This window comes from Branchiostoma lanceolatum, chromosome 19, assembly GCF_035083965.1.
Source record: "Branchiostoma lanceolatum isolate klBraLanc5 chromosome 19, klBraLanc5.hap2, whole genome shotgun sequence".
Lineage (NCBI taxonomy): Eukaryota > Metazoa > Chordata > Leptocardii > Amphioxiformes > Branchiostomatidae > Branchiostoma > Branchiostoma lanceolatum.
In genome coordinates, this window is record NC_089740.1 from 14,988,623 (window position 1) to 15,015,946 (window position 27,324).

Sequence of the window (27,324 nt, forward strand, 5' to 3'; positions counted from 1 at the left end):
GCAGCGCTACTATAGTTTCAAACGCGAACTTAAAACCACTGCGAACACTCCATTCTCTCCCTAACGCGAAATGAAAACCACGCGAACTTAAAAGCAGTTACAGTAATGGTACTGCAGGAATCCAACACTTTAGGGTTACATTTTCATAGTTTTCAGGCAGTTTGCGCCACTTTGCGAATGCCTTTCGCAATTGCGCGCAGCCCACTGAGATCATGAGATACCCGCTTTAGGAAAGAGAAAACACATCAAAATTCTAATAGAAATGAAACATGAAATAATTTCATTTTCAGAGATGTTGGGTTTGAGCTACGTATTTGCGTCAATTACATTTACATATCAGTCATTTTGCATAGTGAGGAATAGGAAGAATGGACACAATTAGAACCCCTCAAACGTAAGGACGGTACTAGTATATAGATTTTCACCGGTCAGTCACATGAGCGTGCTCACGCCGCGCTCCTTATTCGTCGCTAGCCTGAGTACCTACTCTCCAAGCAGAGGAGTGGGTCCGGCTGGTTTTTGACGTGTTTTTAGGCGTTTGACATTGACCATAGACATTGCTTTACAGTGGGCCAAAGGTTAAGCCACCACACCCTCCACATAGCCTCTACCAGGCTATGTGGTTGGAAAGAGTAGAAATTGGCCAAATAGAGAAAACACGCAAGAGTTTGCTATAGGGGTACAGTTTGCCGCTCTGACATGGCAGATTTGACCCTCTCTCTTTAGCCGACTCCCTTAGCATACTATTCACTCTATTTGGCCAATTTCTACTATTTTTCCGGCCATCCGCGCGCCCAACACACACTCACAAACACCCAAAAACACACACACATACATATCTACTTCCCATCTACACCCATCCAAAAGAAAGGAAAGATCAGAAAATCGACTCCAATCCCATGATATCAACTATAAAGCCAGAATGAACCGACTCAAGTATAGTTTTAAGCCTGGGGATCATCATATCTTCGGACGTCTTTAATCTCGTCATTAGCGACACGGAAAACCAATTAGCTAAGACGCTCATTGAGAAGCTGATAAGTCTTCTTGCAGATTGTCGACTTCATCATTCGAGTGGGGTAATTTTCCCACTCATTACTTAAGACATCTTACTGTAAATGCAGAAATGCTTGCGATGGTTTATATTCGCGGTTTTCGCGGTAAGCTCTTCGCTGCGAACTTAAAAATGTGTTGCCCTCCAACTCCCTTCTCTACTATTGTCTCAAACGCGAACTTAAAACACCACGAACACTCCATTCTGTCCCTACCGCGAAATTAAAACCACGCAAACTTAAATGCATATACAGTATTCGGGAGCATATGTCTAGCCTCCGACTAGGCCTACCTACAGGGGTAAGGGATCGTAAAATTCGTCAACAAAGGGAATAATTGGCCAGGAAAGTCAGTCCACCATAAGGTTACTTCCCACACAGTCAACCCGGCCCTATGATATCCAAACTCCCCTGGCAAATCCTTCTCCCCATACTGGCTATACCCGGCGTAGTCAGTCTGGTAGACACTAACGATGTCCCTGTAGCTCATGATCAACTGGTAGCAGCCTCAAAGTTCCTGGTTCAAATTAGTTGCTAACTGGGAGATCCCGGTTCAGGTCTAGGTCAGAACATCTCGGTTGGGGCTGCACCCGTCTTTCGGAAGAGACGTAAATGGGTCCCACGTTTGAGGAGGTGCAAAGAGCACCTGAAGGGGGAAGGGCAAGCAACCCCTCCCTGTAAAAATGTATCCTGCTACTGAAACAGACCTGCTGCCCTGTGTGCTACTATATGTAGTTATGGATATTCTTAAACATCAACAACATGAATAAGGTACACTTTATTCTTGCCGTTTGAAATAAACTCAAAGCAACTTCTATTGGAACAGACAGGAAAGCTCGATGCTACCACTAGTATTTTCTAAACTACAAGGCTATTTAAATATTTAAATGTTGAAAAAGAAAAAAAGGACATTGCTGTAGCGGTTTATCATTTACTAAAGATCTCTATTCTATTCAAAACGGTCAGAAAATCCGGAGTAAAATCCTTTAATCCGTCCTTTTCCATCATCTCTGCCTCCCTGAGTCCCTCGCGGGATTTGAAGAATCGATCAAATCGATAAGGACACCCTTAAAGCCTCCCCGTGCACACCTGTACCCAGGTGGATCTCTGCTCCATTGTTCTATTGTTTATTGTTCTTTTGATGGATGTCCTGACGTCGCCCTAAGGTCGGTTCGCATCAAATCGAGAAGGCGGGGATTTCTCTAGTCTCTATTTACTTAGATTATGGTTATTGAAGTAACTTGACAATTTATGCATACATCTGTGGACTATTCTTCTGCTATGATCTGTACTTATCCGAGTGGGTATATGTGTGCAATAAAGGTCTTCATTTGTTCATTCATTCATTCATTCATTCATTCATTCATTCATTCATTCATTCATTCATTCATTCATTCATTCATTCATTCATTCATTCATTCATTCATTCATTCATTGGGCACATCTTTAGCACACTGAAGTAGCCGATTTTCTATTTGTTACAGGGTCAGGTGGCAGAGAGAAGGTTAAAATACATCTCTTGGCGGGCTGAAAATATTGTAGAAAATTGGTCAAAAATAGGAGGTCGTTTTATTAGAAGGCTTGGCCGGTCAATGGATTACAGATTTGGTCGTTGGTTTCAAATTACGGTAACTCCATTTCCGCCTGACTAGCTCATCTGGACACTTTCTACTATATTCCAGCAACCCGCTGAGGTACCCTACACCAGGCCTTCCTATGGAGTTCGCTCGTTCTCATTTAAATGTACACATTTTGTAATCTCCGTTACCGCTAGAAGTAAGACGTACCTGGCATTAAGAAATACCACATATAAGGTAACAAACTGCCGTCTTTAAAAGCTAGAAAAGTTTTAAGTCGTCATAAAAACTACAGTTTGACACCATATATGTGGCATATCCTAATACCAGGAACGTCTTATTTTCAATCGGTAACGGAGATTACAAAATGTGTACATTTAGATGAGAACGAGCGACTTATGGATAGTAGAATTCTGCAAAAATAGGACGACTACTCGACCAGGAGCCTGCCGTAAGGGTAACATTTCAGGGCATGATATACCGTATGGTGAAGTGAAGTGAACTTTATTGCTCAACAATCGTACATGGTACAATGTATGGCATGAAATCAACAATCTGTTCTACAAGGCTAATCTATCCTACAATTCTAAGTACAAAATATTTTCGAAACCAGTGTATTTGTTACAAAATATATATTCATGTATGGGTAATTCTGTCTCGCTTTTCGAATGATTTATGGAGAAATTGACCTATGTACATAGATATAGGAGTCGGACATGACAACAGTACACCAATCTCCCCTGGCAAATTATTCTCCCTAATTGGCTAAATTTCGCAATTTTTTTCAGCCAGCGCAGTCGGTCTATAAGAGACATGGAATGTCACTTGGAATCTAAACAGTCGTATCTGCTCGTGAAATGCAGCGTTGAATTCTTGGGAAATTACCGACATCTGGTTCGTGAAATATTGCATCTTTTGGATCAATTATGACATTTTTTGTGGCAATTTCTGCGCTAATTTAGAAATCTAACGGTTTCCCCAAGCGACCCGAACTGTTGAGCTGTGTTATTGCATCGCTTTGGTTTCAATACTAAAGGAATTTTCTGAAAACAATCCTCATTAAGCCGCTTTTTCTTTTGATGTATCTAAACCTTCTACAATAGCGGACTTTTTCTCCCAAACGTTGCGTCGCTGTTGTTGAGTCTAAGCTATAATGTCGTTGCACTGAGAAAATTGAAAGACGAATTAATCGAGTTTGCATAAAAACCCTCAACAATGGTGGCCTGTTGGGCCGTAATAAATTTAAAATTATTTCAAATCGTCCCAGGCGATATGTGACGTCACAGACACGATAAGATAGGGATCATTTCAACGACACATTTCTTTTTTAACAAGATTTCTCGTATAACTAGAATACGTTAGTTTGCGTCATTTGCGGCGATATAGCTTTATAAAAGTGGCTTTGTTTGTTTTAGTTTATCAATCTTTAACATAGAAGGAGTGTTGCCAATTTATCATTTAATAACACAGTATGAGATGTTGTTTTGAAGAAACTCTGGGGTTGTGGGCGGGCCCTGGTGACGTCATCACCGTTCCTTAGAGCCCCATAACACCAGAACAGACCCGACCAGTCTCACCCGAACCTCCTTCGATTCAAGACGCCCCTCCAAGTCTCCCGCTCGGACAAGACGTTAGCAAGACGCCTTAAGGTATGTCTTACGCTTGTTCAAACATCTTACGAAGTTTATTATGAACTTTGCAATCTTAGCCCTGCAAACGGAGTGATTCTGAGAAAGTTTTCTGCGTGCAAAGTCGTTTGTTTCAATTTCCGTACTGCAAACGCTTGACGAACGATAAAGAGAGGAAATTTCTCGGGTTAAGTGCCGTAAAATCATTATTATGCCTTAGCCATTGTTAAGGGATAGGCCGTAACCTTTTGTTTATACATCAATCCCGTTTCTTTACATTCATACTGAATCTCCGGTAGTGCGATTTTGGTTCGTTTCTGTACGTTTTGAATGTCTTCTCAGTTTTAGAAATAGCTTCCATAGCAGACTTCTTGGTCGGGCTTTTTCAAAAAAGCTTCCATGTGTCGTTTGCTGATTATACACGAAATCTTTACATATCAGTTCTGGTTGTATCCGATTTCTATAAACAGTCGTCAAACCTTAAGAAAGAGGCACATTGTTAAGCCCCGCAAAAAGCCGAACGAAACGTCTGCTATGGACGCTCCTTCCAATGGTGGATATGATTAGGTTGATACAGAAACAAACTGCACCTATTAGCAGACATACAGAAACGAGCCAAAGTCACAAATACAATTCCCTCAAACCCTCACACTGCTTAGCAAATCCTGAAGCAGAGATTTGGGTGGACGATCGTACCGTTTTCTGACTTTTGGGATTCTCTATATAATCTCCAGGCAGATTTTTCGGTGGCAAAGACCGTATCCAACTGGCAAATTGAGTTTTATTCGCCACCGAGAAAAACTCCTTTTGCCGGTTGGATACGGTCTTTGCCACCGAACGATCTGCTTGGAGGTTATCCCTATCAGCCGCCCACATCAGGTTTGGCGCTTTTTCTGTGCCCTCAAATTCATTTGCTGACTTGAGCAGCTGTTCGCCTAGGTGTCATCTTATTCAGTTAACCGGGGCTCCTATAACTCTCATGGAAAGTATATTTTGTCGTGGGGTCGTGTGGCGTAACGGCAGGGTGTTGTGCTCGAATCGAATCCCCTGACGCAACCGATGTTGTGCCTTTGGGAAAGGCTTTCTTCACTCCACCCAGGTGTAGAAATGGGTACATTGTTCTCTGTACGTAGCGCTGTTGATATAAGTTATGAAAAACTTGAGTGCAGTGCCACGTCGTCCTTGCCTGTCCAAAAGGGAAGTAAAAAAAGTATATTTCGAAGAAGCGATCATGAGAGTCACGGCAAACTGAATAGGATGACGCCGAGGCTAAGAGGCTGTCTGTTTAGCCGTTTTGACACAAAATGTTACGATCTTTCACCCTTACATCAACTTGGAGATTTTACACAATTCACCTGCACAGCAGGAATCATCTCAAGCAAGCAACGTCTTTAAGACGATTCACATGTCACCCACACGTCTTACACGCGCCAAGACGGCTGCACACTTGCGTCATCGCCTTAGCAACAATCTACAGATGTCTTACTCCACTCCAGACGTTTGGTTTATGTCTTGAGACACTTAAGAGCGTCTTGAGTAGAGGTCTGGAGCTGGCGTATTGAGTACTTGTGTATCGTGAAATCACAGTGTTTACTAACGTAAAACCACATTTTCCTGAGCAGGCCTGTCAAATTATTGACTTCAGGACCGCTTTCTTAGATAGCTTATCAGCAACACTTAGTCAGATTGCAAAGTTTCTCTGTAATATAAGCAACCGTCGCTTGTACTTGTCTCCAATATTCTTTTTTGTGTTGCTGAAAAAATAATAGTAGAATTTGGCCAAACATCTGGATAAATTTGCAGTGGGACTTGGCGGAGTGATTATGTTCTCCGAGGCAAGCCCGGTTATCCCTATATTCGACAGGTTTCTACAACTTTTCAAACTGGACGGGGAGGTTTGGCTGAAACTAGTGGAATGTTATAGCCAGATTTACAGACAAGAATGGGTGGAATAATCGGAATAGTGCACATGTTTTTTTCGGAAGAGACGTAGAATGGAGCCCCGTGTGCGTGGAGGTTCTAAATCTGAACATATAGTGCTGATTTCTATTGCCCCTAATCTAAATCATCTCCCAAAAGAATGATTTTTTGAAAAATACAAAACATCCATTCCACTTATACCATTCTGTAGTTATGGCTGTAACATTCCGTTAGACCGGCCCGTTTTTTGTCTCCAGAGTTTTCCTCCCGTTCCCCGCCCACTTTAACCGTCAGTTTAGCTGAAATCCTCCGATCTTAATCAGCCCCGACATTAAAGCGCGTTTAATCCGTCTCCTAGCAACCGTCGCCAGGTAACGGTCCCACCTGCACACCTGGGTGACTCACCTGGATGAGCCTATTGTCTGGCGGGCATTGTTCCTACAGCCAGGGATATTGCTGTCCAGGTGGTGCTCAGATATGTGCGACATAGATAGAATACATCGTTTTTTAACTGCGGTAACAAGAAGGAAAGAAAGAGAGAGAGGGGAAGAAAGAAAGTGAGGGATAAAAGAAAGAAAGAAAGAAAAAAGTATAGAGAAGGAAAGATCGGAAGAAAGAATGAAAGAAGTAATGAAAGAAAGAAAGAAAGAAAGAAAGAAAAGCGAAAGAAATAAGAAAAATATATGTCTATGATAGATAATATGAAAATATGTACATTGTTACTTTGCGTGACAATGTCAGTTTTTATATCCCCTGAATAACCACTTGTTACTACAGCAACTGAAAAATACCAAAATGCAATGCAATTGTGATATTGATAAAACGTTGGTGATCATAATCATAAAGTAAAAAACATGATATCATGTAGTCTGCCTGTAAATCAAGAATATCGTACTTTTAAGTTGTAATACGACGGTAGTATTGACAACTATAGGGGCAATAATACGCATGTAAGATACAGTAAGTGCTTAGGAATGGCTTTCATATCCGGGATGCTAATCAATATATTCCAGTTTAAAATCCCATTCATATTCCTGTCATAATCAATTATTACCGTTGTATGGCAATAATGCCCATTGTACCGTTATGTTCACATTCCTCCAGTTGTTACTCCGAACAAAAGGCAGTTATAAATCTCGTCTCTTCTCACGAGATGTCAAAACGCGAACCTGTCATCCGTGATTTGAACCTACTCTCCAAGCTGTTTTTTTACGTGTCCAGGCCAAAGCTTATAGAGATTGAGTTTTGTATTCAATGAAGTTCACTAAGGCGTATGAAGAAACACTTACGTACAAAAACTAGTCAAGTGCTACGACATTTAATGATCTTCTCTCCCATTTAGTGAGGAAAGTATTGCAAAAGAACGCCGCATTTTTGGGGGCTAAAAAAATGCAAATTGCTCAAATAGGGCGAACAATTTGAATTATTCGCTAAATGAGTAATGTTGAAAAGGTCTAAGGTTAGCATAGAACAAATACTTTCCACATACGTTGTTCTAAGCATCACGTAATTTGCCAATTAATTATAAAAGCGCGACCATAAGAGTGAGATGGGAGCGAAGGCATCTCAATCCCCTCCTATTGTTCCATTGTCTGTCTCTATTGTTCTGCTATGGCCCAGGCGTACTTAAGGGTCTCTGGGGAACGATTCCAACCATATCATTTTAATCGACACGCAACTTTGTCGTCCAGCGTTTCAATATGGCTGCCAGAATCTTTTCTTTTCATTGAATCTTTGCTACCGACGTATTCTTATGTAGGTTCTTTAGCAGACTCTACGACGTAGGCCTTTTCGGGACTCATAATTCAAGTTTTATTTGCAAATTTGCAAGTAACAATGGTGACGATTGGAACAAGTGAATATTCTCATGTAGGTTCTATAGCTGGCGTTTTCGAGGCTTATGATGTGCCAGAATAACAATTTTCCAGACGATTTAGCCGGCCAAGGAAGCATTTGTAACCCATCAGCCTCTTTGCAAATGATTCAGCCTATATTGCACATTTTACCATTATTCTTATCCTCTGTTATGCATCTTGTCATTCTGGCACTTTAGTTAGAGACACTGGGATTAAATATATGAACACTTAGAAAACATGATGCTTGATAGGGCAATGTGGAGTGAAATATGTACTTCTTGTTTGGTCCCGGCTGATACTGGCCGATATATGGTGATGATGATGATGATGATACATCTTGTTAAGCAAGCGAAAAGGGAGAGCCAGCGGTCACTACGAAGGACGGTACCCAGGCTATATGTTTTTACAGCAACTCGTAGAGTCTGGTAGAGGCTATGTTTGTTTGCCGAATTTGTATAAATTCAATGTCCGCTTGTCGGTCTTTTTCCGTCCCGCCACTGTTCCAGTGTACTCATGATGATCCATGAGGGTCTCAAAGGGGGATTCAACCCGTTCTTGTGTACTCATGATGATCTATGAGGGTCTCTAAGGGGGGATTCAACCCGGATCAGTTTAATGGCCTCGCGAGTCAGCGATGTCATCAATCTCCGAGCAGATATTGCGTGGCCGGAGGACTCTCTTGGTGGGCAGTTAGGATTCTTCTAGTCTCTACCTGACAACTTACAGTGGGCTCACTTTCCTGTCCAATTACTCGCCGTATTTTTGCCAAATTCTATTATCCGATTCAATAGGATGTCACTGCAGCAGCATCAAAGTTGAGCTCCTGGTTCCGAGTTGGTAGCTGGGAGACCCTAGCAAATGTTTGCGGAGAGGACAGAAGAGATTCGGGAGCTATGATAGGTTTGGATACCAGGCTAGGGGGACCCTGGTTCGAATCCGGGGAAGGGCACCCTGGTTGGAGCTGCATTCGTCTTTCTATATGATTCCTCCGGAACGTAAAATGGGGGTCCCGTAATATAGCAGCCTGATTACTCCAATGGATACGCAGTAAATGTACTTCAGATGAGTATAACCCCTTAGTTTATAAAAAAAGCCTAGTTGAGGCTGCAACTTTCCCACCAACATTTCCTCTCATGTCGGCTAGTTTTGTACGTCTTGTCGCTCATGTGGACGCTTTTCAAATACTGCATTTTATTTTAACCACTTTAATCTTCTTCTTTTTTGTCATTATAAAACGAATTTAGCAAGGAAGGCCAAAAATAGACGAAAGTGGCAAGCTAAGGTTAATTAATCAACAAGACCCAGGAACTGAGATTTATTAATCTTGTGTTTCAAAAATGTGAAATAGAACCGTGTATGTTTATCATGTAAAACATACTCACACTTAACGACACTTTAAAACTACACGACCTTTTGATTAAAACATAAATCGAACAAAAAATCCGACGCTTCATATCTGCTTCAAAAGTAATGGAGAGAAAATCTGAAGACGCACCGATATCACATGCAGTAAAGCTGTCGTGTTTTCTTCATATGCAGGTGAAAAATAGGGTCAACGTGTCAATTAAAAATGATCGATCGATCAAATTGCTATATTGTAATCAATTATCCGCGCGCGGCGCAATCATTACAGACAGGAGATTAATGTACATGAGACAGATAATGGTAAACAGATAGAACAATCTATCATTTACAAGTGATTTGTTAGATCGTCCCAGATCTGCCTGGGTTTGCACGTACTAAATGCATTTAAGTTCGCGGTTGTTGTTTTCTGTTCGCGTTTTTCGCGATGACCTCTTCACCGCGAAATTAAAACTAACGTGAAATTATCAGATTATGCCCCCCTAGTGGAGTTCCGTGATACTGCAGCATGATTATGCTTTTGGCATCTCCTCAGTTTTGTCGCCAGAATTAAATTCAAAATTAAGAAATTTTCAGATTACGGGCCTACTAGCGGCTTTCTGTGGCACTGCTGTAGAATTCTGCTTTTGATATATCCTCAGTTTTGCCGCCAATATTATAGAGGATTTAAAACTAGCCCTGGGGCAGTTATGTATCAGATTATGGCCATCCTAGCGGCATTCCGTGGTACTGCAGCAGAATTCTGCTTTTGATATATCCCCAGTTTTGCCGCCAATATTATAGAGGATTTAAAACCAGCCCCGGGGTGGTTGTGTATCAGATTATGGGCCCCCTAGCGGCATTCAGTGGTACTGCAGCAGAATTCTGCGTTAACTATCTCCTCAGTTTTGCCGCTAACATTATAGAGAATTGTTTTAAGTTTTGCCGCTCCAAATCATAGAGGATTTAAAACAAGCCCTGGGGCAGTTATGTATCAGATTATGGCCATCCTAGCGGCATTCCGTGGTACTGTAGCAGGATTCTACTTTTGCTATCTCCCCAGTTTTGCCGCCAACATTGTAGAGAATTGTTTCAAGTTTTGCCACCCTGATCATAGAGGATTTAAAACAAGCTCTGGGGCAGTCAGCAGGATTCTGCTTGCGCTATCTCCTCAGTTTTGCCGCCAACATTATAGAGAATTGTTTTAAGCTTTGCCGCTCCAAATCATAGAGGATTTAAAACTAGCCCTGGGGCTGTTATGTATCAGATTATGGCCATCCTAGCGGCATTCCGTGGTACTGCAGCAGAATTCTGCTTTTACAATCTCCTCAGTTTTGCCGCCAACATTGTAGAGAATTGTTTTAAGTTTTGCCGCCCCAAATCATAAAGGATCTAAAACAATAGTCTCCAAGCAGGCCCAATGGATTTCAAAGACCGTATCCAACTGGAAGAAGGAGCTTGTATAGCGATCCAACGTACTTCCTCTACCAGTTTGATACGGTCTTCGCAACCTATAGATCTGCTTGGAGATTATTAAAACAGCCCCGGGGCGGTTGTGTCGCTCTAATGTGTCCCTTTGTGGCTCGGCTCCGCACATATCCACCGGTTCACCGACTCAGAAAGAGTTCCTACCTCCGGGCCGTGACTTGTTACTGTGCAAAGTGACAACTATGTATCAATTAGAGGGGAAGGACCACAAACGGAACAGGCGACGACGCCTCTTTGTTCCCACGGCACAGTAAAAGCGTCCACCAGGTCTTCATAGGGTATTCTCCAAGCAGAGGCTTCGATCGTTAGGAACGTTAAAATCCCGGACAAAACTACCCCTCTCGATCGAAGCCTCTGCTTGGAGAATATTCATAGGGTAGAACATTCGGCAAGTATACAATGAATGATTGGACAGAAAAGTGTATGGGTAACATTTCCCGTAATGGCCAAACTCCCCTGGCAAATTATTCTCTCCATAGCCTGCGTAGTAAGTCCTGTAGAGACAAGTAAACACTGTAGACGCTGGAATTAATCAGGGAAATGCTTTGTTTTTATTCCGTGAGTAATGTTAAGTAACTAATATAATGTAACGCACTCAATACTTTCTTAACTCTTCAGTTAACTCAAGGAGGTCCTTGGTTAACTGAAGTGACCAAAAACGGAACAAGCGACGACGAGGCTTTGTTCCGACGGCACAGTTAGTAAAACCTGTTACAATTGCAAGACAAACCTCTATGTCTATTGTAAAACATGTCTGTTTCTTTATCTCTACTATAATCAAGGTTATAACTGAAAAGCTAGGAAAAGTTTAATCTAATCAATGGTTCCTAGTGCACCTTGTATCTATCAACAGTCAGCACCAAGGTTTTCTTGTGACCGGTTTTTAACCCAGTAGTTTTGCAAATACTAGTACGAACACTGAAGGTCTTCATTATTCAATTGAAAAAGCAAATAATCAGATAAAAAAGTAAACAAAGCTTCTCACCCGTTTGTTATTGTTTTGTTTGTTTTTACTTACTTACAAACATATCAGACCTGATCTAATAACCGAACCCTCTCAGTTGCTCGAAAGTGTGCGAAAATGTTGATCTAAGATTCGTGTTCCAATTCTTAAGAAGGGTCGGCGTCTTTAAGATTTCTTATTAGAGATCTAAGATCTTCCAGCGCCCATCAGAAGCGGCTCGCGCCTTGTAATTGTAGCGAAGTGACCTCATGTCGCCCGCGGGCGGATTTGCCACATCATTAGGCCCTGTCGCCCCCCAAATGTGGCGAAATGACCCCGTCCGGCTGTCAGCTGCTACATGTAGCCTGCAGGCATGGGGTAAACCATTACGGCAGGAGGGGAGTTTTTCTTTGCACTCTCAATAATAAGAAATGATAGTTCAAGTTGAAGTCCAGACATTTATGAACGCTTGCAGTTCAACATTGCCCCGCCAGGGGCTGCTTCTGTATAGATAATTTAATCAACTCCCGGGAGCGAAATGTATTGCAGAATATAGCTTTCTATTATTGTAAGTATTGCAGTACAAAGGCCGTGGAAGACGAAATACAATTTATCTCTAAGCTTACAGACAAAGAAAAGACTATTCTTCTTTTAACTACCAAAACCCCACAAATTTTAGAAAAGGTGGGACATTACGTCTTTCATTGCTTACAAAAGAGAAGTCAAACCCTTCACTAGTTATAGACAATTACGTTTGTACAATTCAGATTAGCCGCTTTTTATACTTATTTTGTACCCTGTTCTTTTATCTGTGTTATCTGCAATCAGGCTTCGGGCAGGAAATTGCTATAAACTTATTGTTGTTATTATTACTTGTCTTAAGTCGCAATCTTAAAGTAGCACCCTCTCCCCTTTAACGGGCCCAGTTAAGATTCGCTACAACTCTTTTGCTCCTCAGTTTCTTGTATCTCGCCCGTAAAAGAGCCCAACACACGTTTGTGGCTGGAGCGGAAAAGGCACATTACACGACTTTCCTCACTTCACTCAGGTAAAAATGAGTACCGAGCTTCAGTTAGGGACGTCCCTCGGATAGGGCGTTAAATGGAGGTCCTGTGTTTGAGGAGAGCCACGCCTATAGCACGTAAAAGAACCCAGCACACAAGATCAGCCGGGTCCCTCCCGGTGTGAATGGATCAAATGCGTCTGTCCGGATATGCAGCTTGCACTCGAGTACTCTTCAATACAAACCTGATGTGTTACGCCACGAGGAGGTTTACCGGGTATGCAATACAAACAAACAAACAAACAAACAAACAAACAAAATGGTGACGAATTTCGTTCTGACCAAGACCCTATCACGCCCCCCCCCCCCCCCTGCGTCGTTCCCGCCATCCTCTCCCAGCTCCTGTCAGCTGCCGACGACACTTGCACCCCGTCGTCCTCAAGATGCCTCGTCGCCATGGCAACCGCCGGACTGCCCCTGGCCAAGTTCACTGCCGGTATCTTGAGACGCTGCAGCTGGGGATAAGCAGGGGACCGTCCATTTTCACGGGACCGTCCATTTTACATTGAAAGATTGGAATGGTTTCGTTACTCCTTCTTTCCTCCTTCCTGGTCTTCCCACTCTTTCAGCTATCGTCGATTTTCTTTCACCCCTTTCTCTCTCTCGTTGTCCTTCCTTTCTTTCGTCTTTGCCACCCTTTATCTCATTCTCTTCTAAGGCTTCTTTCCTTCTCCTTTTATCTCTTTCTTGTCTCCCACCTGTTCCCATCAAGGTAGAAAATAAAGGTTTCTACTCTACTCTACTCTACTCTACTCTACTCTACTCTACTCTACTCTACTCTACTCTACTCTACTCTACTCTACTCTACTCTACTCTACTCTACTCTACTCTACTACTCTACATCCTTCTAGCTATCATCTACCTTATAACGTTATTCCCTCTCTCTTATTCCTTCCTTTCTTTGGTTTCTTATGTCTTTGACACTTTTTCCCTTCTCTCCTTTCCTTCTTATCCATTTCTTCTTTCTCCCTTTATCTCTTTCTTGCCTCCCAAAGCCTGCCAGTCATTTCAAGAACACTTGGCGACGTCTTCCGAACCTCCCAGACCCGTAATCTGTGCTTGCAGACGCCGTAACCCACCCAGTAGTGTCTCCTGATACAGGAAATATTCCTGACACCTTGTAACGTGAATGCGTCTAGTGCGTATATCTTGTTATTCGCCTGTTCGGCTCCAGTTATCTCATGACTTTGACAGCCTGTTTGTCGATTCTGTTTTGCCGCTCTGCTAGCCTCTACCGGATAACATGCCAGAGGAAGTGGTCAAACTGTAACTTCTATGGCGGACTAACTCCTCTGGCATGTTATCCGTCTATTTGGCCGATCTCTACTATTTTTCCAGCGACCCGTGGAGCCTGGTAGAGGCTACATGTTTGTAGGGTGGAAGGCGATAGTTGGCACAATGATTATGTAATACAATCCTGACGCAGCATACTGTTATCTTCAACATACTGTTTTAGAGCATTAGCATACATAGTTAGATTGTCTTTACTGTTTGTTATTCAAGAAAAAGATTAGTTCTTAAAAACTGTTAGATATTACTATTAGGAACTGCCACGCTTGTAAAAGTTGCCATACATTGTATACCTGTTAAAACTGTGGCGCAATGAAGTTCTATCACTTTAGTAAAAAAGAAAACTTAAGCGTTTGTTGTAGGGGGTGGGGGCTTGTATGTGTTTTGCTACGGGTGGGGGGTGCTAGGGGGGGGGGGGTCTGTACCTTGTTTTCCCCACCACAAACCCGAGGCTATCACTAATCTCCGACACGTTATTTACATTCCTGAATGTTCAACAAAACGGCACAAAGTATGCAAACAAATACGCGCAGATAAGATACGGGCAGGGAAGCGAGGACTTCCTAGTATTTCCGGGGTTTACAAATCTTTTTACAAAAGTTGATAAAATCTGGCCTGCCGTGGGTGGTACAATGGCTGCATTGTACGGTAAGGTTCTTTCATACCCTCGCAGTGTGTCTAGTGACACATAGGTCAGCAAGTTTCCTTGCTGTTTCAGTCTTGTCAGTAGCAGGGTATATTTTTGCAAGGAGGGGTTGCTAGCCCTTCGCCTTTATAAAGTGTTCGAAGCACCCTCTCGAACATGGGTCCCCCCTTTTACGTCCTATCCAAAAAACGGGTGCAGCTCCAACCGAGATGCCCAACCTAGGATTGAACCGGGGTCTCCCAGGTACCAAATAATTGGAACCAGGTAGGATAAGACCGGCAGTCAAGTACAGAATGAAAGAAAAGGAAAATTGTTTCTCAACTTTCTTGTACTAAATTGCATTTTCTCTTTCCGGGTGTTTAACTTTACTAGTCGAATGCCTTCTTGAATACTGCGCCGCATTAGAAACATACGAGACGATCTAGTGAAAAAAACAAACACTTGAGTTGAAGTTAATGAATCTCCGTATTACATTTACTTTTGAGTGATTGGTGGAACGGCCGATTGTTGACGTCATATCCAATACGCAAATCCGGCTAGTTTCAAAAGAACCTCTTTTAGCTATTCTCCAAGCAGAGGTTTCGATCGGCGGGCTAGTAGTGAAGGGAGGCAGCGTTAAAAATCGCGGCTTCTACTATAGCAGAGGTTCGGCTCTGGTTGGTTTTTGACCACTTTTTAGTCGTTTCCACCGGGCTTTCTATTTTCTCAGGTTTAACCTGACAAATTAGAAAGCATGATGAAAACGACTAAGGAGACGTCGAAATCAACCGGCGGAGAGTAGGTCGCAGGCGTTCTGACTTGCTGAAAATAAAATGTAGACAGAAAAATCGCAACACGAATATGTCCTTATTTGTTTATCATTACTAATTCATCTTTTTAGTCGTGTATTCATCTCTCGGTCTTAACCGGTATCCACTCCCTCTTGACCCGCAGATCTATAGAATAACCATCCATTCCAATTAAACCCGCCTGTCAGTTTTTACAACAGGTCCGTACAGGAAAATAAACCAGCGCCTAGCGCAGACCTGATCGCGAATCAATCCTAGAAATTGCCCCGCCAGACAAAAGAAGTCCATGCCATCAATTTCCGCCCAAAGGCCAATTGCTCGGAGTTGGCATTTTCTGAATCCAGGCGTTCCACTCAGACACACCCGCATGACTATAGAAGTGTGGCGATCTTCGTGCATAATTGATGCGTCCATTCTGTGTGTGACAGGCGGACAGGTGTACCAGGGCCGCGACAATGTAGCAACAATGTAGCGGTCTGGCGGGGCATCATTTATTCATCACGACTCAGAAAGTGGCGGGAAATTGATACATCAGTGACGCCGCGCACAAATCCCCGCTTGTAACAATGGGGCGGATCGATACATGTTATTCCGCTACATGTGAGGTCGCCACATCAGGGCGGTTTGTTACAGGGTAATACGGCGACATGAGGGGTAGTTTTGGCGGGAAATGGGAGGGTTTGACGACGGACCTCCGACACTCAAGCCGACTTCGTTAAAATTCAATCTGCAACTCAGGAGGGATTGCAGGGGAGCGTGTCTGAATCAGGATACTCCCGCCTTAAGAAGTCAATTATTTTTCATTTCAGTTGAACGAATGAATGGATGGATGGATGGATGGATGGATGGATGAATGAATGAATGAATGAACGAACGAACGATTGAATGAATGAATGAATGAGTCAATGAATGAATGAATGAAATGAATGAATAGATCCCTCGCTTTCGATACTTCCATTCCAACATGCGATGCTGCTTTCTTTCAATAACACTCCGATTTTGCCAAAAGAAAGGCTACCAAATTTCATGTCTCTATCGCCTGTCGAATTTCCCTTGAACGTAAACTTGTAGATGACCTAGGCGTCGCCTAGCAACGAGTACCATGGTGACGACTCCTCCCATACCTTAACGGCCACTAAACGCCCGGCCAAGTTCAGGACGGGACCATTGTATCTAGCGGGGGTGTAAACCTTAAAATACCTGATTGGCTCCAGTACATAAAGATTTTGGAATTCCTTTAGGATTATTCTAGTAACTGTTACATGTATGAGCCTAGCCTTATCCAGACGTTTGGTAGCCCCAATAGCAGAATCCTTGGTTTGGCTTATCTTTTTGTGCTGTTTTTTAAGGAAAATTTCCCCTTCTTTTTGTTTGTTTCACATTTGTGACATGTATATCAGCTGTTTCCATAGTGTATAACCGTTGTGATGGTTTTTGATGGCTTGCCTGGTTCTGATTACGTTTGCCCTGGACAGAGGTTCGGTTTGATTCTCGGTGACGTAAATCGTTCTATATGACCCTTCAGCCTGGTCTAGTTTCCTGAACATTGGAGTCTTCTCCCACATCAACGTCATGGCTAGTTATCAAAGCTGGGCGACTGCAAAAACCATGATATTATGTAACACTTTGGATGCGATTTAGACGTCTAATTAACATGTCGATGACGACAACAGTTGTTGTGACAGACTTCATAGGTTGGTGGAAAGATAGTAGAAATTGGCCAAATATAATAATAGACTGAATGATATGTTAGAAGAAGAACTTTATTGCGCGACAGTTGTAACTGGTACAATGTATGGCAACTTACGCGCATGATGGTTGTAGTATTGCTAATATGACCAAGGAGAAATGATCTTTAGAATAATGTACATGTTGATGCCCTAGAACAGTATGTAGCCAGAGACCATGAGAGAGAGATATGAGTTAGCCAGCCTTAGGAGTACAGATAGGCGCTTTTGTCGGGCTTTCTACTTTGTCATGATTTTTTGGCTCACTAACCCACAGGTTTGTGTGTCAAAGTAGAAAGCCCGACAAAACGCCTAAAAGCACGTCAAAAACCAGCCGGACCCACTCCTCTGCTTGCGCTTGGAGAGTACGGAACACCCGTATCGAACATAATCACGGCCCTGTATACCCTTATAATAGCCACCCAGAAAGTCTGCGCAGGAGGCTACAAATTTCCGGTGCAGCTCGGGTCCTTGCTGTTGTCATTCTCACCGACAGCCGGCGGCCGCGCCTGCCACCTGTCACGGACGTACCACTCACGCAGAGAACAGGGGTGTTTTAAAAATTTATTTTAGCGTACTAATCTCCGAGCAGATGTTGGGCTAGTGGCGGCCACTACTAGCTATAGCCCCCGATCGAAACCTCTGCGGCAGCGTTAAAAATTGCGGCCACTCACGCAGAAAACAGGGGGTGTTTTTCTTTTTGAGTGAGTGTCATTGAAGCGTCTGGCGTACTAATCTCCGAGCAGATGTAGGACTTTGGTTTCTTTTGTACATCTTTTTATGACTTTTGTACCCTTTTCGTTGTCTCCATCAGGCCTCTTGGCGGGCCGAAAAAATGGTAGAAATTTGTCAAAATTGTTATCTACTTTATCAAATTCATAGGACGTGGACAGTCATAGGTGCATAGTTTGTATTCTCCAAGCAGAGGTTTCGATCGGTGGCTAGTAGTGGCAGCCCAATCAAAACCTCTGCTGGCAACGTTAAAAATTGCGGCCATTACTAGCCCCCGTTCGCAACCTCTGCTAGGAAAATAGACAGTTAGTCCAGTCCTTGGTCCAGAGTACGTTCCTCCCGACGTCTGCTTGGAGATAGGATTGCTCTCAGTCCATAGTTCCTAATGATGGCGTTAGTCCGGAACCCCCGGGAGGCGTTCCGGCCACACTGCGGGGCGTCCTCCCCCCTAGCCTAGCCTACACCGCAGGTTGACATGCAGGCTCCCTCGTCCCTCTCTCTAGCCTCTACCAGGCTCCAGACGTGGCCAGAAAAAGTTAGGCTCTACCAGCCTCCGCGTAGCCTGAGTGTCACCCTGTTTCGGTTCCATGTGAAGGTAGAGCCTGGAACTGAAACAGGATGACACTCAGGCTAGCCTCCGCGTGTCGCTGGGAAAATAGTAGAAATTGGCCAAATAGAATCAATTGTATGAAGGGAGTCGGGTACGGAGACTCAGAGAGGTCCAATTTGCGCCAGCGACTGAAACCCTCCATGGCCAAAGTCCCCCGCCAAATGCTCTCCCTATACTATAGCCGGCGGGGTTAGTCTGGTAGAGACTAGGAAAAAGTAGAAATCGGTCAAATGGATCGAGTTGGCCAGCCGATAGAAACAGTTTGCCACGTCGGGCAAACTGTATCTGTTTTCAAGTTATCGTTTTCTTATTATATTTTCTTTTCGGCTAGCAATAAGAAGAAAAAAAGTTATAATAAAACTGAAAAAAAAAACAGCCGGAAGGAGTCTGCAATGGAGGCTACCAGTCCTAGCCCACCGACCGAAACCTCTTCTTGCAGAATACTAACAGCATATCTGCCACACCATCGCTTCTCCTCGCAGTGGGACCAACCCTCCCGCCTAATGGTCTAATCAACACAGGCTGCCAGATAAAACTATCTGTCGTCTGATCGAACTGTCAATCAGAAACCCAACCTAGTGTCACGTTTATTGTTTACAGCTGAAACGAAACTGTTAGTAAACAAACGAACAATTGAGAAAAGGAGCGTTCTGTTTTAGATAAATCTCACTTTAATTGGTGTATATCTGGCATGTCTGTGCGATTAGTCTATCTGTTATGGATCTGAGCTCACGGGTAAAATATATCGTCATCATCCATTGTTTGAAATATATATAGATACTTAGATCTGAAAATGTTTCTTTTTTTTCGAAAATAAATCTAGTGTCATCATGAAAGTTGATCTTTGACATTGTCGCTGGCTAGACTGGGTTCAAATGTGAAATTTTCGGCAGTCGCTACTTTGACTTTGACCTTCTGTATGTTCGAATGGCCAGTCACTTACGGCACGTGACCTTAAGAGCTTGTGACGTGTAACCAATGTGAACCTGATAGGAATTCGAATTTATAACGCTTGTGTTTTGGCAAAATTTTGGAACACAGAAAAATATATATATAGCTGTCGACAACAAAAACTCATGTATTCGAATGAAGGTTAATCTGTAACGGTGACTCGAGTATTAAAGAATTTACACATTGTTTCACACAAAGCAAAGCGCTTACCAACCTTCAACCGAGACGGAGGTCGTTACCGACTACCGGGTACCTTTGACCTGTTGATGACGTCACACTTCATCTCAGTTCAAGTGAAGCAGGTTTCGGGTCAAACCAGTTTGAGAAGACCCAGAGCACTGGTCTAATCTTGTTGGTAAGCGTTTTACCTTGTGTACGAAAATAACGTGTAAATTCTTTGATAACTCAGGTGTTGTCCGTCCACCCCCGCGCGTTGCGTGGACGCGTCCATGACGTCAGTGGCCGGCTGTGTGAGTGAAATCAGTGCAGCTCGTCAGTACAGTTGGGCTCAGTCTGGTGGTGTTACACCGCACATGGTTCTTATGCACGTACGCACCGGCGTTCACACATACATAGAACCCTGCTCACACACACATACACACACGCGCACGCACGCCCCCACCACGCTCACGAACTGTCTGCTGACTCCGACCGCCGTACCGTCTTGACTACAGGCTCGGTGACACACGCGCTCTCGCCCGAAGCACTTCCTGCCAGGTCCCGGTGCATCGCTGTGTTCTTGCCGACTCCCGGACTAAGTACTACCCGCTCCTTCCTTCCCGTCGGATTTCAACGGTAGCATCTCGTCTCCCTCCTCGGCGGTACACGCACCTCGTCCCGAAGGATTTTCGTACACGGCGCGGTGAACTGAATGGCGACGGACACGGAGAGGAGAATGAGTTTGGAGTCGGGGTCCGGCATAATCGAAGAAGAGGTGGGTGGATCTTTCTCGTTTCTGTCTCCCAGTGTGTGTGTATGTTTGTAATTTCGCGCCGTGGGTTCGGGTTTCCCCATTACAAGGACCCATGTAGTGCGAGCACACATGTACGGAACACGAGCCCAGTTGTACATGTTCCCAACACACACACACTTTACAGGACGCGCCCGCCTCTCCGCTCAAGTGCGCCGCCTTTTGTGTTCTTATGTAGCGTAAACTGTCTCACGTTACGGCGGACATACTTTCACTCCCCGTGTAACAACACGGACGTGTAGCAAAGTGTAACAATGCGGTAGGGAGGGATACATTAGGTGTAGCAAAGTGTAACATAACTCCATTTTTGAGACAATGTTACAATCTGAGACGATGTTACATGACATGGTTACATGGAGTCGGGTCGTGTTACACCACCATGTCGTGTTGTGTAGTGTTGTAGCAGTTCGGTGGTGTATCGTGCGTTGTTAGTGTAGCGAATCGGTGTAGCCTCGGTGCGAATCGGTGTTGTATCGGTGTGAAAAGGCTACAAATGTGGCTTGTCGGCCCGGCAACATGTCGCGAATCCCTCCGGTGTGACACTGTTGACGTTAGCCGGCCGCCACCGGCCAGAGTTGTTAGCTTAGCCGGGATTAAACCCTCGCCTGTTGCTTCAAGCGGAGAACACAAGAACTCTCCCGGCTAAATCCCTCCACACACCGCCGTACAATCCTTCTCTATCCCAGCCGGGAGGGCGAGCCTTCCCAGGTTTTCTCTCGCCGCTTTCGGACCAAAACAGTCGGGCTAACCTGCCCATGTTTGGACAGGGAAGGCTGGGCTTCGTCAAACTCTCCCCGACGTCGTCTGGACTGTAAACTGCGCTTAAACCACCACTTCCTGTCCTTCCAGTCCGATTTTATCCCGCCTGGGGCTCGATTCCCGCTACATAGCGAGGTAGAACCGTTGTGTTGGTGTTCTAGACGATTATTCGGTGTGTTTTTGTGTGTTTGTGGCGGTGAAAGCGGCCCTGCCTGCCTGTCACTGTAACCACTCGTCATGGCGACATGTCGACCCGCTACATGTCAACTTTCACTTACACAGCAACAACAGAGCGGTGACAAAACACACCGCCGGGCGATCTTCCCACACAAAAACTCGACCCAGAAACCTGTTTTTACAAAGAAAAGTAAAACGTGTTTTTCTTTCTCTCTCGCCACCATCTCCGCCACCATCGCGACAATAACAACAAAGCGGACCATGCAGACAATTTTCCGGTGATTCATAAATGTTGCAGGGTGCCTCCTCCTGGCTTGCACAAACACCCCTCCCTTTCTTTCCGCCGTGTGCCGCTCTGTAGGGCCTCAATAGGTGCAAAGTTCGGCACACGGGGGCTTTTATAGCCCACAATAGCGGTTTATTGTGAGGGAAAACAGCACAGGTCGCGTTTGTGTGTGTGCGCACCCCGCCCTCCATGTGTTTACACGCCTAGTCCGACCCAAATTACCTTTTGATAAGGTAGATATGAAGTCGTGCCGGTGTGTGTGTGTTCTACTGTACAGGTTTGGGGACGTGTTTTTCGAGGTTGAGACGTTCTTGTGGGAACGGGGTGATATTTTGGCGGGGTTCCCTTCCGAGTTATCCTCCCTCGGGGGATAAGGCAATTATAGCGATTCGGTCCGGTGAACTAAACACACCGCGTACCGGCTGACAAGGTTTTACTACTCCCAATCTTCAGATCATTTCTGTCAACAAACTACACCCATACAGCACAGTTTATGCACTGAAATGTTGTCCCGAGCGTTGTAGAGTGTTGTACAAGTTGATATTTCCGGTTTAGAGGTTCTTGTCTCCCCTGATCGGCTTCAAAGTACGTAGTAATTGCTCTGTACCCGCCGCCAAGATTTTACTACACCGAATCTTTACACCATTTCTGTTCAAAAACTACACCGAAACAGCACATTTCCATCCCTGAAATGTTGTCCCGAGTGTTGTAGAAGCCTGTACAAGTTGATGTTTCCGGTTTGGAAAGTTGTTGTCTCCCCGAATCGGCTCCAAAACACGTTAGTATCCGACAGGCGGCAGATCTGAGCCGTGGACATGTGTGCCAAGAACCCGCCATGGAGACCAACCCTGTCAAATTCCTGTTCTATCTGAGTAATTCTCACACCTAGACATCTTGACCTGAAGTAACACCAGTTTTTATGTCTTCAGGACACATCCCAAATTGTTCTGCTACAAACGCCACTTTTTAATACCCCACAATTGTTTGGTGCCCACTGGACCTGGGCCAGACAAATTGCTAGTTGTAAATCACATTTCAGATGCAACATTGTGGCAAATTACTGGCTCATTTGCCACAGACCTGGACTTAATTGGGTTAGCGGAGCATTAATACTACGGGGACGAGCAGAAATATCTAAATACCCCCAAATCTGCACCTCTCTATTGCTAATGCATGTAATTTCCCACCATTGGAACACTAGTAATCCTACCGAATCTGCTTGTAAAACACACCCGAATCACTACCTCGGGTGCTATAATGGCTGCCTTGTTTCTCGCATGCTTGTACCGTTTCCAAATATTGAACCGAAAACACAGATTACAGCATTCCAAAACACTGATTAAGATGCAAAGGTTGATATTTGCTCCCACGACGTCCCACATGTAGATTGTCCAATCCTCGTTTTTTTTCTATGTTTATGAATCGACTAAATAACTTAGCCCGGCCGAAACTAGCTTTCCCAGGCCTTTTCTTTGACGTAGTACCAAAATATTGAACAAAAAACACTGATTAGAATACTGAAACACACACATTGATATCTGATCCCACAACTTTCTACTATTCTAGACTGTCCAGACCTTGTTTACACCCAACAAACCGACTAAATAACTTAGCCCGGCCGAAGCCGCCTTTCCCAGGCCTTTTCGTTGACGTAACTGCCGGCCGGTAACCATAGCAACGCGGCAGGTGTTTTTACCACCAGAACGAAATGAAGCCATCGTCATGGCGAGGATCGCCGTGGCGACCGCCGGAGATGTAATCCGCACCAATCCAATTAAACTGACTTCTCCCTCTGGAGCCGGCATCGGACATTCGATACCTGGCTCGTTGTCACGGCAACGGGTACCAACAATCTTCTCCTCCGTAGAGGCTTGCACAAAGGTGTGCGGGATGAGAATTCGTGACCGGAAGAGGTTTTCGTAATCGTCGGTTTTTAATTCGTCGACCGTTAATTGTTGGCCATGCACACCTGTATTCATCAGGGCGGGTAATTGCTAACCTGTACCTGCCGAGACCCAGGTGTAATTACTGATCTGGGTTACCTGGATAGGTGAGAAGGGTCGGGAGACAGGTGAGCTACAACAAGAGGACAATATGGTTGGCATTCACGGGTAGTTCTTTAGATAGTATATCCAGCTGCTGGATTTGTTTTGTATTATGTATTGTTCCACCTGGATGCTTAGACGTCGCTGGCGAATCTACAGTGTGCAGTGTGCTATTGTTTTTTTTAAAAAGGTGAAGAATTGTTTACCCTTGGTTAGGTAGGTTCCCTGTACCTGGCTGGAAAACAGGTGTGATGTACAGGTGTTTTTTCGAGGGACTGCAGGTGAAAGACAAAGGGCAGGGTCTGTGGGCAGGTGGGCTGTGCATAGTTAGTTTTACGGCTTTTAAAGAGCTCAAGATGAGAACAAGGCTGCGAGGAAAAGTTGAATCTGACCATGGTCACTCCCTGGAACCTAGTTTAGTTGTTATGTATCAACATATTAGCCTGGAATGATGACAGACCCCCAATATCTATAATTACGATACTAGTAGATATACAGTAAAAGAGATTGGAGTTTGGCATCCAGGCTTCCTAGATACAGCCTTTTTCTTCTGTTTTCATGTTGATTTCCTGGTTGCCTTGTGTCAGCGTTACTTTTTTAAATCTAAGAACAAAAAATTGAGTTGCAGTAGCATTATCTAGTGCAATTAGCCTTGTTGCGAGACCCCCAATATTTAGAATACACCATGTATGTACATATCGTGTGGTGAGATATCTTAGAGATTCGGGGTCTGGTATCCAGCCTAAGAACGATGGGCTCCCCAGAAAAAGTTATGATCTTCCCTCTGTACATCTGCTTGGAGAATACAGTAAACTAGCCTGTGTGGCACTGGTACTGTCTGCTGTTATGTAGGTGGTCAGATTACTGTATAGTCTCCAAGTAGATCACACCAACACCATGAATACATTTCCTTGGGTTTCAGACAATAGAAAAAGATGAAACAAAGGGTACATTCACTCCCTGAAACTGTGTACGCCAAGGTACAGACTTTCCCCTCAGACCAAGGACATTATATTGTATAATGTCCTTGCTCAGACTAAGGAAAACCACAAACATGTACCTATTGGACTCTATTGGCCGACCGACTGACTCCCTTAGCATGCCGTCCACTCTCTTCAGCCAAATTCTACTGTATTTCTAACAATTCAGGAGCCTGGTAGAGACTACAAGTCACCCGCGGAAGGTAAAATTAAAATCGGTGTGGCCTACAACAGGTTATAAACTGAGCTGCTGGATGGGTGGTCAGATGGAAAACGACAGGGAAGACTTCACGCCCTTCCTACTCACTACTGACAGTACTGTCCAAGCCAGGGGGTTCACAAGAAAGCTATAGAAACCCACCAGCCACCCAGAAAAAAAAGAAGCAACAAATCAAAGTGGTGTGGCCTTATAACAAGTCTGTTTCAAACTGAGCTGTTGGATGGGTGATCAGAGTGCAAAGAAAGCTAGCCGTAAGAAATCATGGCTACTACTATCCCTTCCGACCAAAACGTCTGGTTAGAGAATAACCTGGCCTGGCTGGAAGGCCTGGTAGAGGCTATAAATCTGTAGCCTCTACCAGGCTCCACAGGTCGCTAGAAAAATAGTAGAAATCTGTCGCAATAGTCTCAAACTGTACTCCCATGCCAGCTAACTCCTGCGATGTATATCTGTCTATTTGGCCAATTTCTATTTTTCTACCAACCTGTGGAGCCTGGTAGAGGCTAATAAATCTGTACGAAAAAAGCGGTAGAAAACCACCAGTCACCAAGAAGGTAAATTGCAGTTGGATGGGTGGTCAGATGGAAGATGACAGGGCACTCTTCACGCCCCTTCCGACTCGCAAGCTTTGATCTCAACTGATGACTGGTTGTTGTTTTTATGGTACATTAGCTTTATTGGGCCGGTGCATTTACGGGGGGTTTTAGGTGAATGAAACAATTGGTTGTGGAGAGATCACAAAGGGGGTATGTAAATAGGGCAATTTTAATTAGAGCCCAGATTTCTGTAAGTATTTGAGACAAAGCGATGAAATTTTTCAGGAGAAAAAAGTAGTTTTTGTAGTAGTTTTAGGTCAGGTTGAGAGCATTTTTGTTTTGACACCCATAGCTTGATCATGAACGGAACAAAATATCTGCCCAAAATGAGCATACGTGTATAATTGCATTTCTGTGGCCCAACAACATACAATTTGTACTGCAGAACTTGAAACAACCACTTGTAACCGACAACAGAGAATCTTTGACACTGCAGAAAAAATATCAACATCTTGCAATTTGGCCAGTTCAAAGAAGAGATCTAGTCATCTAAAGGCTCGATAGTATGAACCGTTTATTGCAGAAAACAGACATTAAATGTTTTGAACATTGATACAGTCAGCATTAGGGTTACAGTTTTACTGACAAATCAGTCTGGAATAGTCAACCCTCGCAAAAAATCTTTTCTTGACTATGTCAGATCTTGGCTGAAAACGCAGTGTCAACAGAAAGTTTGGACTATCTGTCTGGCAAAGAATTGCACCGTGTCTCTAATCTCTATTGGACAAAGCATTGGCATCAGTGTTGCATGTTTTTCTGACATATCTATTTACTGATAGTCTACCTTTGCAATAATCTTGTACACGACAGTCTCTGATTTCAGCACTAAATGCGTTGTCAACTGAAAGGTTCGACTATTGGGCAGACTGTTGCTCATATTTGTCAATAACGTAGAATTTTACCGTGTCTCTTTGCTGGACGAGGCATGTTTTTCTGACAAATCTATTTCCTATACTCCACCCGCACAATAATTTTGTACATGACAGTCTCTGATCTAAGCTCAAAATGCGTTGTCAACCGAAAGGTTCGACTATCCGGCAAACCGTCGCTCATATTTGTCAATAACTCACAATTTTACCATGTTTCTCTCGGGCGGGTTATCAGCATTCGGTGTTGCCGGCAGCGATTGTTGGAGGGTCGGCAATTTTCTCGCCACTCGGCGTGATTTTATCGCAGTTCCAGCAGACGATACTCGAGTTGTGAGTGGAAAACCAATAGGATCAATATCACTCCCATTCTGACGGCGCGGCCTGATTATAGGAAGACTTATTTTCGCCTGAAGCTGTGAGAGAAATTCTGTCTGATTGCAGCTTCGTGCGTGTGTATTGATTCGCAAACCAACTTTGGTGTGAAGATGAGATCTTGAGACTTGGTCACCTTGCCAAGAGCTAGTCTTACGTCTCAGGTCAACACAGCACCTTGAAATAAAGACTGAAAAAGAAGAAGAATTCAGATTGCAGCTTCGTGCGTGTGTATTGATTGGCAAACCAACTTTGGTGTGGAGATGAGATCTTGAATCTTGGTCACCTTGCCAAAAAGCTAGTCTCAAGTTTAGCAGAATCCACCTTGCTAGAACATTGACTTCTTAGGGGTAAAGATCTAAGAGTTTACCTCGGTGGATAGAAAAGTTGGTATGTTTGATGGAACAGCAATAGAGCTCTCTCTAAATCAGTAAATGT

The 27,324-nt window shown here is 43.9% G+C and overlaps 1 protein-coding gene across 5 annotated transcripts in view; it reads left to right on the forward strand.

Moving 5' to 3' along the window:
- The first annotated feature begins 4,187 nt into the window (after positions 1–4,187).
- The window catches only part of LOC136425471 (RNA-binding protein with multiple splicing 2-like), a 150,053-nt gene continuing 126,916 nt past the window's right edge, over positions 4,188–27,324 (forward strand). For 2 of the 5 annotated variants that reach the window (XR_010754050.1, XM_066414353.1), the window contains exon 1: positions 20,073–20,546. Coding sequence is in view for 4 of the 5 variants with exons in the window: in XM_066414353.1 (XP_066270450.1) it covers positions 20,484–20,546 (63 nt within the window). In the remaining variant the exon portion in view is untranslated. Of the gene's footprint in view, positions 4,279–20,071; positions 20,547–27,324 lie in introns of those variants that run through there. The other 3 variants (XM_066414354.1, XM_066414356.1, XM_066414355.1) reach the window with 3 other exon arrangements.